Raw genomic sequence first — 18,708 nt, 5'->3', positions numbered from 1 at the left:
TAACTGGTACTCCATGCGACATCAGAAGACAAAGTGAACTGGATTGAAAGCTATTAGCTCCTCTGCTTTCCAGTTGACTTTGTGGAATCCCACTTTTGTACACCAACCTATTGCGTGCGGAACCGAAAACATTTAACATTTCTGTTCTAAACCAGTGGTTGTGAGGCATGTTTTGTCGTCTCAAAACGGGTTTTCTTACTGTTTATTTTAGTAGCTCGTAAGTGGCACCATTAACCCATATGGACTCCATATGGACTACACTGATAGATGCTAATTAGTTGGAATTGTAGAGAATCATAAAAACAACTAAACTTCAGTAAAATGGATGCAAATATCTTGTGCTAATTTTAGAATGAAAGTTAACTATAGCCTTTAGCACCACAAGTTGTTTAGATAGTACACTTCCAATATACAACATGATCCTGTACTAAGCATATTAGGCTCCACCAAGTATCAATAATAATGTGAATGAAGATTTCAAGAAGCATTTACCATCTCAAAACCACAATTTTATTACCTCTAAAATGGAATTAGCTTTTGCATGAAATGGAGATTTATGCTGAGAACGCCGTTTTCACAAACACAAAAAGGAACTCTAGGATTGTTCTGTGTTGAGTAGTATTTGAAATTTTTAACCAGAGTAAATACTTTTAGAAAAAAACAGGATATCAATACAGCTAGACTGGACACTGACAGAGAGGGACTTATAGCCTGCTAAGGTGACTATTCTCCCACATGCTGGTAGGAAATCTCTACAGCCTACTACACAGTGCAATGCACAGCTTCTATTGGTGAAGCCTAAAACGACCCATGAAGTAATCAAATCTTAGGTTAACTAGAGGGGCTGGTACTTACAGGAGGTAAGGAAAACTGTCCAGTGACTTCAGGGGGTCGCATACTGAAGGAGTCCTCTCCCAATCCTTCTGGTTCTCCTGATGGGTAAGGAGGTGGTGGGTATGGAGGATATTCCTCCATGTAAACTTCCAGTGGTTCTGATGACTCTAGACTTGGTTCCTCCATTTCAGATTGCACGAGTGCATCACTGTCTGATGTTACCTCAGGCACGCTATCTAGGCCTGCTGAAGGCAGAGGCACTTCATTCTGATCTGTGCTTGTGTTTTCTGCTTCCTCGGTGATGGCTGGTTCAGGTGTGGAAGGAACCACTTCTTTCTCAGATTCTGTGCTTAGATAAGGGTTCTGGATTTCCGTTGGGCTTTCAGGACTGGCAGACGTGGAGGTTTGTTTAGATGGATATGATGGGGTTGAGATAGTCTCCATGGCAGCCAGAGTGGTTCTCTGATACAAAAGCTTCTGAATATTAGGCCCATTCGGACCTTCTGGCTCAGTAATAGAGCTACGCTTCTTCAGTGGCCTTGGTGCATTAGACAGCTTCTTCCTTAGGGCCTCCAAATCGGCATCACACTGATTTCGGTAAGGGTTGGATAAGAAAGGCAACAGTTTGGTTGGGCTGAGTGGGCGAGGAATTCGTTCAGTTTCAGGATTCTCATGGGCAGAAGCTATTGTCTCCATTTCGGGCTCCGGACTGCCTTGGCTATTTGAGTAGACGTTCTCCGTCTGCTGTGACGGATTTTGTGCACCGGTTCCAGTAATCACAGGCTTGCCGTACACTGATGAGCAATTCAGAAAGAGAAAACTAAGTATTTGACCAACAAAAAGAACAATCTACTATAGTGAGAAGGTAGAATAATCGTATCCTTTTGAATCTGCTAGAAACCAGCCTTATCCTACAGATATTAAAATAACACCTCCCCAAAGTTGGAAGAAAGGTATTGTTTTAGAGACCAGGGTAAGAGGACAGATACAGGTAACCATATTTTACACAAGCATCTTGCGGGGGGGGGAGGGGGGAGGAGTTGACAATGTACACTTCACTACTGTTCTCTCTACTACAAACACTGACCTTTAGTAGCTAACAATTTATAGCTTCCATATCACTCTTGATTCCCTAAGAAAGAGATATACACATTACAGTTCCCATGGAATTTTACAAAGGAAAGTGAAAGATATCCACATCCTTACTGCTTGGGAAGTGGGGGCCTCTGGTCTGTGCCCTTGTCAAGGCGCTCTGCACTGCCTGCTGAAAATTCTTCCCAGGGGTCTGCTGCTGCGTGTACATGCTGTATATTGAACTAGCAGCCACGGTCTGTGGCTTTCGAAATGATGGAAGTGGGGTTTCTTTGGATGGCTGAGGGGTGAAAGGTCTCACAGCTGCTGCAGGTGGGCTCTCTTGTTTGGATGAGGAAAGAATTTGGTCCTGGCTAGTGGCAGGACCACTGGGAGGCACAGAGATTCGTTGTTGGATTTGCTGGGAATTATGGGGTGGCTGCTGGGCTGCTGACTTCTGTTTGTTCCCCACTGTTACAATAGCCAAAGGCAGCTTCTGTGGATTTCCATCAGGCTTAGTATCAGAAGGTAGCTGACTGGCTTGACCAAAATAAGGCAAGTTTATCTGTTTTGGTTTAGTGGGAACAGGCGGTGGTACTTTTGTCACATTTTTGTTGGCAATCTGCAAGACAAAAAAATATAGCTGAATTAATGAAAGTCTAATCTGGCACTGTTTTAAAAAGGGTGTTCTAACAGATCTGGTGGGAAAGACACTGTGTAGACAGCACAATAGCTACAGATGTGATTATTTCTGCAGTGCTATTTATGGTCTCTATTGTTATTCATAAGAATGCACGAAATACCAAGATTTGAATTATAATCACAGCTGTTGTACACAATCCCTGAATTGGCCACAGAAAGTCTAAATATCTGGCAGTTGAAAGGGTCTGTTAAAGTGATCAAATTATGGAGGAATCACAGTAGTTCTGTAAGGCTAGCAGGATATTTACTACAATGATACATACATACATACATTTATTCTAACTTCTGTATCCTCTCTATTTTCACATGTAGCACCTGAATTTTTAGTCACAGATTACTGAATCCTGTTGTGATTTATTTAAGATCTAAGGGATGCTACCAAATTGTGTAAACAGATACTCAAACCTAAACAGTTTGTTTTAAAGCATAGGTTCTGTATAGCATCTTAGCAAGGAAATATTGATTGCATGCAAGCAAATGTGAATAGCACAACTACTTGCTCATGATAAATACTCAGAGTAGGTAGAGGGTGTTGATTTTGAGAGCTACCTACTCACATTAGAACCCTACAATTCCCCTCTAGTATTCCCTGAAAAGAACGGGGGCCCTTTCACAATTTTTTTATGGCAGTGTTTGTGAAGCTGTGCGGCAATCATTAATGGAAGGGTTTCCTGGAATGCAGGAAAATGAGATAAGTGCAAAACTAGAAGAGGACTATGCATTTTCTGCATACCTGAGCATCTCGCAGGAGGTCTTCACTGCTCTGGTTTTTTCTCAGCGAGCCCAATGCTGGCCCTCCAGTGGACTGATCCACAGAATCAAACATTGAGAAAGGACGCACTTTCTCCTTCTTCTCTCGCAGGAGAGTCTCTCCATCACCAGCTGAAGGAGAGGAAAGGCAGAATTAAGGCAAATATCTGGAATCCATTTGCATCAATAAGAGGCCCATTTTACTCTTCTGTCACTGTATGGACTTGTATAGGGAAGCTTTTATATAATCCTACCCCACACCCCCAAGCCATACTCTAAAGACCCCAAGAAAAGTTGTACATAAGATGCAAACCAAACCAGACCAGGTCTGTGGGCAATATTCTCTACTGTAACACCACCATACAAAATTAGGGGCTTTAAAAAACAAAAAACCAACCACCAGTAGATTGTTAGTGGTTTTTGCAGGTTACTGTAGCAAACCTACTGTCTTCAATTCTATTACTAAAGTGAATTATAGGCATCAACTCATAAATGTTAACTGGTTTCTCACCAGTGTATAGATTAGCAAATATGAATAAAACGTAAATTTTGTACAAGACAAATAAGAACTTACCTTGCCCTTCATTAGTCACATTTCCTTTTGCTGAAGAAGAGACTGGTCCTTGGCTAATGAAATTGTCTGCATTTGAATTACACCATTCAGGGACAGATGGTGGAGGTTTTGAACCTGGGATTGTAGGGCCTAGTGTGTAAACAGAGGAAAGAAAAACAGTTTTAACTAAAACCATTTTCATTTATTGACCATTGTTCATTAGCCTCTTCATTAAATGAGATTCCTCCAGCATATAATTTAAGATAAATATCACTCTAGATTCCTCAGGCTTTTTAAGAATCCATTGCAAGGCTTGGACACATTTTGCCTTTAATTACAACATAAAAAGTTAACCCAACTTTTATATTTCCCACAGCAGTGAAGCTCACTAATGTCGGTATTTGTCTGCATTTTGGGATTGTAACTTTTTTAGGCAAAATCCCCTAGACTGGTGTTTTCACTGGCATGCTCCTGGTTGGTATGCAACTTTTCTTAGCTAATAAAATATAGTCTGTAAAACAAGAAACTGGGGTGGCGGGGGAGGAGGGAAGGAAGAGGGATTTAATGCAAACTACAGAAAAATATGATGCATTAAAGTAGTAGTAAATCCAGCTAGTGACATCCAAAACAACAGAAAAATAATCTGTATATTCAGTGTGCAAACAGACACTGAATTAGAGAGGGATGCTCTTTAAATTCACTAGAGCAGATATAAAGTCTACTTCAAAAACAATTAAGCTGATGCACAGATCTTGTTCTTAGTTTCAATATTGTAGAAGTAAACAGTTTCACTATGTATTTGCAAGATAACACCCTTCTAATAATATTTGAACTGGATTTCTACTTTAATAACAGAGGACAAACTTTTAAGACAATTTCTGTTCTGAACTAAAAGATCAGAAATAGTACCTCTTGGTAACCAGTGACTATGACCATGCTAGAGATAAAATATAACTAGAGTGAGTCAATCTCATGCAGAAGCAGCACAGCACTACACATAGCAAGGTTTCACTATAGAAAGTAAGGTTAGCAACCTATTTGCTGTCTAAAATTAAAAGCCCACTCCCCTTCAATCAAGAAGCCATGGAACCAGGGATCAGCTGATTCCCGGGGTCAACAAATGAGAAAACAGGGGCAGGAGCGAGGTCATAGGTTCAAGAGAAGGGAATCAAAGGGGGATATAGGACAGAGAGCTCTGGTGATTAAAATTTAGGTTTCACTATGGCCAAGTGTGATGCTATGTACCAGATCCTTCGTGGCCTCCTACTGGAGGCCCCATGGTCCTACTACACATAACCCCAGGAATGGGGCAACCAAGGTGGGTCCTCCAGGGTTGCCTAGAGAGGCTGTACAGAAGCAGCCAATCCGAGCCCAGCAGGCTCAGATAAATGGGAGTTGCGGGGCCTTGCCTTAGTGAGTCAGTTCCTTGCTGGGACCAGAGAGAAACGGCAGGGTGTTCTTCTCTGGCCACAGGAGCTTGAGGGACTACTAGAATTTGGTAGTGTCTGCATTTGCTGAAGCTGGGAACAAGAGGTCCTGAGAACTTTAACCCCTAAGATAAAGGGGCCAGGTGGGAGGAGGCCCAGGGAAGTAGCAGCAACAAATTGAAATGAGCAGTATGTGGCTGTGGTTATAGGGTTCAGGGGTTGGAGCCCAGAGTAGTGGGCAGGCCCAGGTTCCCCCACTGGTGAAGTGGTGTAAACCCTCAGAAAGAGACAAGGCTTGTTTGGAAGTCCAAGTAAAGAGCTGAATTTAAAGGGCCCAGAGCTAGGGCTGAAGACCCTAATGAGGGTAGATAAATAGCATTGTTGGACTTGTCACCCCTGAAAGCAGCAAGAGGCACTCAAGAGGTGAGAGTCCCTATTACACCAAGGCTTGAGTTCCACTCCAGCAATTTTAGTCTCTACTTCCAAAATATTTGCTGAGCACTGAAGGACATTTGCACCATCTCTGTGCAATGACTACTTCTTAAATATTAGTGATGGGGAAGGAATGAAGAAGAGGAGCAATGAGTACTGCACAATTCAGCCTCTTTCCCCCTTTTGTGATATGTTGGGTTTCTCTTATGCATTTCTCTCTCAGGGGTCTTGTGTCCCTGTGAAAGCACAAAGGATGTTTTTACATCTCTCAATTTTTCCACATTGACTGATTAGAGGTAAAGCAAATGTCATTTCATGGCAAGAATTGCATGGAAAAAACATGCCAAGCCCACAAGCACTCCTTTTACACCAGCAGGAGTAACCAAGACCAGTAACCAAGACCAAACTGTTGCTCCCTACATAGATTCATAGCTATTTAGGTCAGAAGGGACCATTATGATCATCTAGTCTGACCTCCTGCACAACGCAGGCCACAGAATTTCACCCACCACTCCTGCGAAAAACTTCTCACCTATGTCTGCGCGATTGAAGTCCTCAAATCGTGGTTTAAAGACTTTCAAGGAGCAGAGAATCCTCCAGAAAGTGACCCGTGCCCCATGCTACAGAGGAAGGCAAAAAACCTCCAGGGCCTCTTCCAATCCCTTCCCGACCCCAAATATGGCGATCAGCTAAACCCTGAGCATATGGGCAAGATTCATCAGCCAGATACCCAGGAAACTATTCTCTGTAGTAACTCAGATCCCACCCCATCTAACATCCCATCACAGGCCATTGGGCCCATTTACCATGAATATTTCAAGATCAATTAATTGCCAAAATCATGTTATCCCATCATACCATCTCCTCCATAAACTTATCGAGTTTAATCTTAAAGCCAGATAGATCTTTTGCCCTCACTGCTTCCCTCGGAAGGCTATTCCAAAACTTCACTCTTCTGATGGTTAGAAAGCTTCGTCTAATTTCAAGTCTAAACTTCCCAATGACCAGTTTTATATCCATTTGTTCTTGTGTCCACGTTGGTACTGAGCTTAAATAATTCCTCTCCCTCTCCGGTATTTATCCCTCTGATATATTTATAGAGAGCAATCATATCTCTCCTCAACCTTCTTTTAGTTAGGCTAAACAAGCCAAGCTCCTTGAGTCTCCTTTCATAAGACAAGTTTTCCATTCCTTGGATCATCCTAGTAGCCCTTCTCTGTACCTGTTCCAATTTGAATTCATCCTTAAACATGGGAGACCAGAACTGCATACAGTATTCCAGGTGAGGTCTCACCAGTGCCTTGTATAACGGTACTAAAACCTCCTTATCTCTACTGGAAATACCTCGCCTGATGCATCCCAAGACCGCATTAGCTTTTTTCTCACGGCCATATCACATTGGTGGCTCATACTCATCCTATGATCAGCAATTTGCCACCAAAGGTCAGCCTGTTTCCCCTCCACCCCACCAATGACTGAACATTTATAGTAAAGCCAGTGTTACAGGTTTTATTCCCCAAATGCGTGATAAAGGATCTTGGATTGCTTCATTACTGAGTTTAACATCTTCAGGATTCCCACCAATCTGCTAGGGTACACAGATGCTGAATTGGTCTCCTTCTCTGTAATGGCAGGAAAATCGCTAACCAACAGAGTCATTTTAATCTAGTTGTAATACTGTTTGGGGTGCTAATGTAAAGACAGAGAGAATAGAAGAAGATGAAAGTTTAAAAAAAAAAAAAGCAGCTTTTGTGGAAGGAATTTAATAGAAACTGAGAATTAGATAAATTACCAGCAGAAGCTTTAGCTTGAGAAACACCTGCAGCTCTCATATTCGGCAGAGTTTGTGTTTTCAGTGGACCATCAGGTGCCTGCAAAGTTGGGATCCCCTCTGGAAATGCAGGTTTCACTAGAAGTTCAGGCCTGGACGCAACACGTGGCATGGTGGAGGATTGGATATAAGGACCTACCGCTGCCACGCGACTTGGGGCAGATACCACTTGCTGGGGTAGATTCCCATCTGAAGAAATCTAAATAAAGAATGCAAGTAAAAATAATTGAATATGGCAGTACACACCACAGGAGTCAGGAAAGAGGCATAAAAAAGCAGTAGCATTCTCTTATTAAAAGTAAGGTTTCTTTACAGTCCAAGTAAATATACCAGGGCTATCTAACAGCAGCATAAAAAAAGCTCTTGCCTATGAACACTAAGTAGGTTAACACCAACGCAGCATGAAAAGCACTTTAATAATACAAGACTATCACCACCAAGGGTGAGAGAAGAACAGCCTTCCCCACAAGCAGGGTCTTGACTTAATATTGTTTGGGCAGCAAACTAAACAGGATTATCATCAACTATCCAGCCCTTACCGGTACATTCTCCTTCTGTTGCAGTGCTGCCTTCTTCTTCCACAGTCGATCTCTCAGCTCATTAACACGCTTATCCATAACTGCCACCTCTGAGTTGCGCTTGTTTAAACACTCCCTCTGTTGCTGCAGCTTGGCATTCTGCTCCTGGTTCAGTTTGTTCCTCAACTAAATATATTCAAAAGGGGGGAACAAACCAAGAACAAAAAACAGATCAGCATTCAGGATGAAGACCAGGAGGCACTTGAGGAAATAAACAGAATTCTAAAAGGTAAAGTCATACACACAAATTGAGGTTACTTTTTCCCCCCCCCCCCCATAACAATCTGTTGATTAGTCAATTTTGCTTTAACAATATATACAACCTGTTCAATACAGTATATTCCACCTGTTATCTTGAATAGGATAGATATGCTGCTCTCACAATACTGAAGACTATGTACATCTCATGCAGCTCTATGGCTTTGGAGGAATAGAAATGTGCTGTATTTTTAAGACAAGTAGCGGACCTACCAACTTTTAGCCATTATTGAAAGTTTTCATTTACAAAGCAGATTTGCCATCACCTGCAGCTCCTTGTACAGTCGGTCAAGCTCAGCTACAGCAGACTGGTTGTCATGGTAACCATCAATCCGGCCATTCTTCAGCATCTCCAGTTGTCTGGTAAGTTCCTCTACCTTTGACACAGCCAGTACCAGCTCTCGCTGCTTTTGCTGGAACAAACTGTTCATCTGTTCAATTTCTTCCACTAGAAAGGAAGAAAGCACAATAGCTGCATCTGAGAAAGAACCAAACGTGGGTTGCATCCAAGGCAGCAGTTAAGGGAACAGAGAACACCCTGCAGTTCTTCAGCACAGTGCTGGAGCCAGGTCTACAACAGGCAGTTACAAATCAATTGGACACAAATATCCTTTATAGGTGCTTCTTAGACTAAAGTTAATTTGTTTTCTGGGTCTTTGCAAAATACATAGTAAGGAAAGTTAGTTCCAGTAAATCCCAAATTTAACATTAATTCTGTGCATCAAATGCATTGGTGAGAAACAACCAAAATAAATATTGCTTTGATCATTTGAATGCAAACTTATCAGGCTGAGTTACCAGGAGGAAGCTAACTCCAGCATCATGCAAGAACTGCTCAAGGAAATTAACCCCGTAACACTCAGGTAGGTGCTTTTACAATATGCAGAGTCTTATCGTTAGATAGTATGAATGACTGAGTATATATCCAAGTTATTCAATATGTCATCAAATCTCTTGGGATCTCTGAATGGACTTACAAGCTTATCACAAATAGCATTCTATCGAGACACTCCAAATCAGGAATTTCTACTGTCTGAACCCATTGTGTTAAACTTTAATTAATATTGTATGTCTTATAAGTAGTTAATGAGACATGACAACTAAAAGGACTGCCAAGTATCAGAGGGGTAGCAGTGTTAGTCTGTATCCACAAAAACAACGAGTAGTCCGGTGGCATCTGAAAGACTAAGATTTATTTGGGCATAAGCTTTCGTGGGTTAAAAAAAAAAAAAAAAAAAAAAAAAAAATACAACCTCAGTTCTTCAGATGCATGGAGTGAAAATTACAGAAGCAGGCATAAACATACTGTCACCTATAACATATATTCTCCCAACAGTTTCCCAACTTTGCTTATTTTGTTGACCCATTACTACCTTCCACTCATTATCTGATGTCTGCTCATTGCATTATCTTTGAGTTATACTGTAAGCTGCTCAAGCCTGGGGCCTTGCTTTAATTTATATCTGTAAAGCACCATGTGTGTTTTTGACATGAATAAGACTATTTTTCTTTCAACTTTGCTGTAAAAAAGCCTCTTTGCACAATACTATTATATAGAAGGGGAAAGAAAATATTTGAACTCATATGAAATTTGAAGCAAGCATGTGACACTATGATCAACTGGCCAAGATGCGACACCCCAAAAAACTATTTGGTGGCAAGATAATCACAAAAGTAGTATTGCAAAAAAATAAACTAGAGTCTAAGAAGCCAGCTCCTGTTCAAAAGGCAGTAGGGATAGTATGCCATGCAGCATGCAGAGCTTTTGTCAGGGATGATTAAAGGAGGAGGATGTAACAGTCTAAATATTTAAAGGTTGCGAATATCAAGGATGGAAAAAAAAAAAAATTTAAATGTGATTCAAAGGAAGTTTAACTAGGATGAAGTTAAAAACACTATACTAGGCTGAAGAATAGAGTTTCCCTAGGGATGTGGTAGAAACATTGTTTGGACATTTAAAATGAAATTGGACAAAAAGATAGAAAAATGTACTTTAAGCATCAACCCACCATTTGCAGGGAGATCAAAGGGATCACCTAACAGATATTTTAATAATATTTTTCAGATTTTTCAAAACATTCAGTTGATTGACTCTGCACAGGAACATTTTAACTGAAAAGCTTTAAATTTTAAAATGGAAGTTCCACTGTCCAAGAATGTTTTATGAGCTATTTCAGACAACAACTCTCTCCCCCCACCCCCAATATGTCCTCTCTAAAGCGGCTCACCGAGTTTTCCATTGCTGAGTCTTTTCTGCTCCACATGGCCTTTGAGTGCTCTCACTTTCTTCAACTTGGCTTCCTGATTCTCAGCAATTTCCTTTAGTCGCTTAAGTTTTTCCTTTTCAGCAGCTTGCTGTTGCTGTCGCTGATCCTGCTGTTTCAGGAATTTCAAACGCTGCTCCTGCAGGTAGAGACAGGAAGCAATTTAGCAATTAATTTTTGAATAGGTTATATGCTTGATCAAGGTAATGTACTGATGGATATAATCTCAGATGTAGTAGTCTTAAGAGACAAAGTATCATGTCACGTATTGCATATTAAGGTTCTATCCCATAATCAGATGTCAGACGTCTCAAATCAGGAAAGTAATGATCACAGCTACTACAACAAAGGTGACTGGCTTTGCTTACAGAAGTGGGTTGTGAAGTCTTTCCAAGAGAGAAGCACACAGCATAGAATCCATGTGCTGAACTGGCCACATCAATTCTCCAATGACAGCCTTGGCAGGAAAGGTGCATTTGGTTTAGAACTCTTGGAGAGACAGAGTACCATTGATGCTGCACTAGAAAAGCATCTCCATATCTTAAAATGTATGACTCTATGAACAATTGGATTAAAGGCAGAGGGACCATTATATCATCTAGTCTGATCTCCTGTATGTGACAGGCTAAGAGATTTTACCCAGTTACCCTATATTGAGCCCAATAGCTTGTGTTTGACTAAGTCCTTCCAGAAAGGCACGCAGTCTTGATTTAAAGACTTCAGGACACGGAGATGCCACTGCTTCCCTTGGTAGTTTGTTCCAGCAGTTAATGGAGAATATATAGTTACCAGGGGTTATTCAAGCACCCCATCAAAATATCATGGCCCAGATTTTCAAAGATGACCAGTGTTTTGGGGTGGGTGCTCAGCACTTTTTGGAAACAAACAAACCTCACACACACACCCAGGCCCCTTTAAGGCATCTCAAATTGGGCAGAATTTGAGGCACCCAAAATCACTAGTCATGTTTGAAAATATTGGTCTTTAATGATCTTGAAGAAAAAAGGGCCACGTGGGTCACTTTCATAGTTAACCCAAGTAGCACCTGCAGTATCCTATGTTGCATCAGTTTGGTGTTTTCCCCCACGTGCTCGGGAATACCAACTAGTAAACATCACAGCCTCACTCTAGAACAGTGGTTTTCAACCTTTTTTCATTTGTGGACCCCTTAAAAAGGGGCAAATGGCAGTATGGACCCCTTTGGAAGTCTCAGGCAGTCTGTGGACCCCATGTTGAAAATCACTGCTCTAGAAAAGCATAAATTGGTTTATTTTCTTCAGAGATGATCTGATAGGATTCAGCTGGAAGGTGGCCTTGAGAACAAATGAAAGGAGTAACTCAGCAGGAATGGTGAAAAGACTGGGTGTGTGAACAACTTGGACTTCCTAATAATCCTCCAGGAAAGAGAGGCATCCCAGTTGAAACAAATTCTTCTTTTGCAAGGTGCAGGCCACATAGAAAACCTGCCTGATGGATGGTCATCCAGATTATTTATGCAGATGCTGGAAGACAACCACAGGGCAGATTGAGAAACTGTGTACATCCAGTTTTTCCTGTTTGATTTCCTTTGCAATAAGAATTTACTATTTTTGTTCTTGCAGATGTCATCCTGATTTAGATTTATTGCTATTTCTAACACTATCGGCTATTCCCCTTTATTTTTTGGCTGGTTATTCATAGTTGTTAAGTGTTTATATAACCAGGTGAGTTTAGCCTAACAGCGATTCATTCTTGATAACACAGGACATTCTTATCGCTAATCTGGCGGGATTAGGGACACAAAGCTTTGCCCCTGACTAATTTACCCAAGCAAAGTAGGTGTTTGTTGGCAGTGTTAACTTCAAGAGTAAAATCCCAGTCACTTGTTAGAGTTAGATTCAGTTTGGAGCTGACCATGACATATGTTAATATGACAGTGCTTCCAGTCACTATATCCCTGATGTGTGCTTACATGTGATATTCCACACCACCTTGTACTGCCAAATGCAAACAAATTCAGACTAAGTCTCAGTGGATATTTTTTAAATGTGCAAGATTTGGTATCAAAAGCTATTATACCACTTCGGATTTGCTCTAGCTGAGTTATGAAACTGGCTTTCAGCACCCAACTGAGTAAGACTTACTGAAATTCCAGTAACCTTACAATTGGTATGGAGAATCAAGAGTTTCAGTACCCATATTTAAACTTTTCATGCATTAACCTGTAGAATTCTACAGACCAGTCTGCTGATTCAGATAATAAAATGAGGGATGTAAGCCAAGGAAACTCTGCCCTCCCACATTCCCTGCCTATTGTCATAGTCCACTCTTTATTCCCTCTCCCAGAAGCATCCCACTCTCCACCCTCCTAACCTCCCAGTCTAGCCCTATAGGCACAAAGCTGCTCTCTGGTCCATGCTGGTCCTACTCCAATCACAGCTATGGCAGACAAAGACAGGCCAGTGGTGACGTGACAGCAAAGGGAGGCAGGGTTACTAGCAGAGAAAGAATGTTGGGATGAGACAATCGGCTCAGGAGTGCCAATACAGCCCTTCTTCTCCAGTACAGCACTCTCCAAAGCACAGGAAACTGGAGAAACCTGATAACAGGAAACACGTCAGGATAGGCCACCATGTGATGGGTTCACAGACAACGGCTCATCAACTGATTGGGACATTCTCAAGAGCAGTATGTCTGAATGATCCCTGAATCAAATACAATGTTTGCACCCTGATTTTGCACACGAGTGTTCAGAATGATTTTTGTTGATTCACTAGTTCCCGTTGTTCCCTCACTAGTTTTGTTGAACAGGAACTGAGGACTTAGTCTGTAAAGACGTTTCTAGTTCCTTTTTATCACTACAGCCAGCCCATCTTTTCCAGATGGCTGCCCTAGGAAGCCAGACATGTTGAACTCTATAATGAAAAAGCAAGATAGTTACAGGAGAGTATTACACCAAGAGACAAAAGCATGGTTCACTGATGAAATCCAGTGAATAGCTGGTGACTATACAGAGCAAAATGGGGTTGGCAGAGCCACTACAATGAATTACAACATTGGTGTTATGCTCTATCATCTGAGCAAGCTGTGCGATTGATTTAATCAGCATTTTATTTTAAAACTGTTGGCTATTTACAATGTTGGAGATAAACCCCTGACCAGAAAATACTGGTAGGAACGGAACACTTATTGAGATTATTGTCCAAATGTACAAAAGGGAGCCGGCGTACTGAGAGTACTCAGAAAAAGGGGCGGGGGTGGGTGGGTGGGTGTGTGGAAGGGGAGGAAAAAGGACTCTGCTGATCTTTTGTTCCTGGACTGTAAACAAACATATTTCAAGTGTACCTTGTTAGCCAACATCTGTTGTTGAGCCTCAATTTGTTGCTGTTGGCGTGATGCCATTTCCTGCAGTTCAGCCAGAGTCATATCCATTCTGGGAACACTGATCTGCAGATGAAAATCCAAAATATGTCAAATCTAATGTTTTCAGACTTTGAAAATATGTGTTCTGTTCAGTTATTAAAGAATAAAGGCTTTTAAAAAGAATATATTGAGTCAAATTTATCTACCAGTGTCATGCATTTACAATTCATCCCAGAGGATCCCTTTTAAAAAAGTTTTTTGTTGGTTGGTTTGTTTTTTTTAAATAAAAAGACTGATGCCACTGTGGATCTATTACGAAATACCTGGCCTGTTTGGTCATCTTTCAAGAGAGCATATAAAGCAGCAGTTCTCAACCAGTGGCCCGTGGGCTGCTTGCAGACCAGTCAGCACACAGCTGCAGCCCATGTGACTTCCTCAGGGTCATACAGGTAGTACATATATTGTGGTTTTATGTGGGCCTCATCCACACAAAAATACAAAGAGCTGCATATGTGGCCCGTAATGGTAAAGAAGTTGAGAACCACTGGTATAATGGTACTGTACAAGCTTGTAAGGTACTGAGCACTCTAGCCCCAACCCAGCAAAGCACTGGGTGAATAGCCCATTGAAATCAAAATAGCACAACGTATATGTATTCAAAATATTTTATAAGAACCCATCTGGATTAAGATCAGCATGAACTAAGTGCTTTGATGGATTCACAGCACCTTGCAGGATGGATCCCTGAGCACAGAGAAGTCATCCTACAAAGCAGTCTAAGATCAATTTGTTTTCTGGAATCAGAGTTTAAGTCACAATTTGAAGTTGGCCCAATCACCACATTATGTAACTGGCACACGCTAAACCTGGATTTGGGAACTTGCAGTTAAGGTGGCAGTGGTTTCAACTCCTAAGAAACTGATCTAGTTGAGCTCAACGAGAAGCACAGAACCAAGATGAACAACCTTTTAGCAATATTTGGGAAAAATAAGCAATAAACTAACAAAGGATAAAGGAAATTTATCCTTTCCTTCTGCTTATTGGGTGTTTGTTAAGAGAACTATCATTCTGCAGATCTAATGCTGATGCAGGAATCTGATTGACAGTACTGAGACTGAAGTGCTCTGCTTGGCCACAGAACAGGTACACACTAGTGCAAGCTTCCTCAGACTGCCTTTGCCACTGTGTTTCAACCTAGTGGGGATGATATATAGGAACTGGGTAGTTCAGTCTATTCCTTTCCAGTTCTTAACATCTCTACAGAGACTGCCAACAAGGGTGTCAATTGTGATAGTGTTTTTGTGGAGTGGACTGACCGCATATTTCCAGAGCGGCCACCAAAGATCCAGCAAAATATCTGCCTTTGTCTGCCGGGTTTGGATTTGCACCAGTGACTCAGAATGAAAGGCTCTGCTTAACTGAATTAGAGAGACTTTAACTGAATGCTTACCCCATTTTCTAATCGTCGATCAGCAGCCACTTTTACACCATTTCTCTTTAAGCTCAGATCCTGTGGTCTCGGTCCACTCCCTAGATTAACACACACACACCAGTCAAGGAGAATGTAACACTTGAAATATTTGTACTGCTCCCTTTACACACAACGTTCTTTGCAAAGGAGAGGGAGTGCATTTTCTTTCAGTCTAGATTTTGAGAGACTTTCTGGTTTTCTTCTTACCTTTATCAACACTAAAATAAACTTAACTGCAGACCATGGATGTTTTACTAAATGGGCTGTTACAAGGTTATTCCCACCATTGGTGATATGGAGAGCACTACAACACAGGTCTTACTTCTCTTTTCATGGAAATTAAAACAGTCAAATCCTAAATGAAAATTAAATCTAGCACTCGGCCAGGAAAATCATCTGCATGAACTCACTCTCCTTATCTCATAAGCAAAGGGGTTGACTGTTTCAACAGTAAAAGAGGACACTTCATTCTCACTACTGGACATCTGTACTTCACATGGGCAGACAGAGGAGAATTCAAAAATGCAGCCCAGTCAGCCAAAACAATAACAGAGGGAGTTTATTCTCTACTCTGGTGCAGGGATGATATGTGTACCTGGTGGTTTGTCTTGGCAAAAATTGAAAAAAGTCAAAAGGTCACATTATTGTGAATGCCAAATCATCTACATGCTATTAAAAAAATAAAATAAAAAGAAGTTATTTAAGATCATTTGATAACCCAAGTCACTCTTCTGACCAGAGAGGCATTTATTTTTTAAACAAGAATTCAGGTAGAAGTCTCACTTTGTAGCACACTTACTAGGGTGATAAATGTGATGAAATCCTGTCCCCATTTAAGTCTACGGCCAACACCTGCCGCCCCGCGCCTGCCCCCCCATCACTTCATTGTGACAAGAATTTCACCCCATGACTTTGGGGGGTGAGGGCGGAGGGATATGATACAGGGGGGTGGTTATTTTCATACAATGACTAAAACATTTTACTGATATGGGTTATTTTCATCTCTAATCACAAAGATTTTTTTTTTATTATGGTGACCTAATGTCAACATTTATTTTTGAAAGGTAAGATGGTTTTAAACGGTTGTATACCACAAAAGCACTCAAGCCCTCAGAAGACCCAAATAAGTAGGTTCAATATTTTCTCCCTCAGTCAGCAAACATCTTAGGCAATTGTCCCTATATACTTAAAAGTCAAGGGCTCACATACCATATACTATTCTGCTAACCTGAATGAATGTGACAAACTCCAGGAGATGAAACCTGAAGTAGCCTGGCCCATACACAGGTAATGCCTGTATAGGGTATGATCTAGACCAAAACGCAGTGAACCAAAACATTTTGGAATGATATTCGGACGTTGCTTTTTAATTAGTGTCACTGGGAATTGCCTAAAATATTAATATTTACCATTTGAATCTTTGGCTAGATACTTACACTTGTAGGGAAAAAATACTTATTTTACACTGGATCTGTCTCCAGGTTTAGCTCAATCCAATACATTTACTGCCATAAGAATTATCAGGACGCGTCTTTACCTAAAAACTATAAGCTTGTTCAATTCTACCAAAATGTTTACATACTAAAGACACAGAGACCAAGTGCCAATATCATGCCTCACCCTATGCCCCCAGTATGCTGAAGGAAGAAGCCATCTTGATGCAGCATTTTGCAAACTAACATTATGTCCACTCTGAGAGCTTGGTACTGGAAGACTTATTAAATGTGGCAGCGTTCTTGCCTATGTGCTTGCTTCTATATGGATACAGCATCTGGCCAAGTTAAGGCCAACTGAAGTCAGACAGACACCACCCTCCTCTGCTCTGAATCCTGATTCATTTGGATTAACAACTATGCCCAGCCACGTAAGTTGTGGAGGAAGGGTCTTACTAGATAAATGTGGTCTAGAATAAGCTTTTCATTCTCCTCATTCTATCATCAATATGAAATTTCTTGAGCTTCAAGATTTGCTTACCTAGTTTAGATCATATGGACTTTAATGTACATAAAACACTTTTAGCAACTGAGAGATGGTATTACAAAAAATCTGAAGACCAAATGGCAAAAAAACCACCCCCAAACCATCACTTCACATTCATTTAAAAGTAAACATCTTAAAGGCTCTACAGGAGAGAATTCGGATGATTATGAACATTATTATGTAAACCGAATGATGTGTGCTTTTATATGCTTTATCAATTAGAATCACAAAGCAATATTAATTATCACATTCTAAGAATGTGACAGACAAGTGCATTGCATTTGACCACCAAAACATGTACAGGCTTATAAACAGCTGGAAAGGGTAAAATATTACATCTTTTAAATTTGCCAAATAATGTTTACTAATTCGGCAACACAGCAGTAAAATATTCTCCAGGTAAAACCCATAGAATACAGATTATAAACAAATGGAGGAGGAAATGGGCAACAGTCACAGTAACTATAATATAGGGTTAGGGTGCAGATATTACTTGGGGGAATACTGAAGTTCTGTAGGGACTTAGCTACTGCCAATCTATTTAACACTGAACGCTCTCACATACCATGGTGATGGATAGCTGTATAAAATTCACGGAGATAGAAAGTAGTTTGGCAAATATGGGTTTCTCTAGATCATACAAGAATTGGGGGCCTGGGGGTGGGGGAGGGGAAAAGAGGAGGAAACAAATTAAACCAGCCCAGTTCTGCCTGAAACTTAATAGAAGTCATATTTCGTGTACGTAGTGAGTCTAAGTTTTTTGGCAGTAGCATTTTCTTGCAGGCAAAACGAAGGTCAGACCAAACACTGCCCCCGAGGATCCCGGCTCTCTGCTAGAGAGACTGTAGTCATCAGACATGCAACAGTTAACCTAACCTTAAGAATGCCTGAAATTAGTTTTTTCTTTTAAGTCAGATTTGAGCAATTCAGATCACCACATACCTGTTTCCCGACTAGGGGGACGTTCATGGCGAAGGAAGAAACGAACCTCGTTTCTCTGGACATCAAAGTGCTGCAGAATATCCAACATCCGCTCATTATCAGCTACAGGGCGCTCTGAAAAAGCAGAACGCCAATACAGTAAGATCTCTTTCATATCCCACCAATGCTTTTCATGCCTCACAAACACTCACCATAAACACTGGAGTGGGTGGGAGAAAAATCCCCAAAACTTTATTAACTGACACAATAACATGTAAACATAGGAGTTGTACA

General features: G+C 41.0%; 1 protein-coding gene across 4 annotated transcripts in view; it reads right to left on the bottom strand.

The window, feature by feature from the left end:
* The window catches only part of TP53BP2 (tumor protein p53 binding protein 2), a 72,973-nt gene that overhangs the window by 25,807 nt on the left and 28,458 nt on the right, over positions 1 to 18,708 (bottom strand). For all 4 annotated transcript variants that reach the window (XM_073338762.2, XM_073338763.2, XM_073338765.2 and 1 more), the window contains 11 exons: positions 18,436 to 18,549; positions 15,493 to 15,572; positions 14,025 to 14,126; positions 10,665 to 10,839; positions 8,703 to 8,884; positions 8,140 to 8,304; positions 7,562 to 7,799; positions 3,932 to 4,060; positions 3,341 to 3,489; positions 2,041 to 2,527; positions 856 to 1,628 (listed from right to left, as the gene is read on the bottom strand). In XM_073338762.2, the coding sequence (XP_073194863.2) occupies positions 856 to 1,628; positions 2,041 to 2,527; positions 3,341 to 3,489; positions 3,932 to 4,060; positions 7,562 to 7,799; positions 8,140 to 8,304; positions 8,703 to 8,884; positions 10,665 to 10,839; positions 14,025 to 14,126; positions 15,493 to 15,572; positions 18,436 to 18,549 (2,594 nt within the window). The remainder of the gene's footprint in view (positions 1 to 855; positions 1,629 to 2,040; positions 2,528 to 3,340; positions 3,490 to 3,931; positions 4,061 to 7,561; positions 7,800 to 8,139; positions 8,305 to 8,702; positions 8,885 to 10,664; positions 10,840 to 14,024; positions 14,127 to 15,492; positions 15,573 to 18,435; positions 18,550 to 18,708) is intronic.

This window comes from Lepidochelys kempii, chromosome 3 (assembly GCF_965140285.1).
Source record: "Lepidochelys kempii isolate rLepKem1 chromosome 3, rLepKem1.hap1, whole genome shotgun sequence".
NCBI lineage: Eukaryota > Metazoa > Chordata > Testudines > Cheloniidae > Lepidochelys > Lepidochelys kempii.
This window is presented reverse-complemented; position numbering and strand designations above follow the sequence as displayed.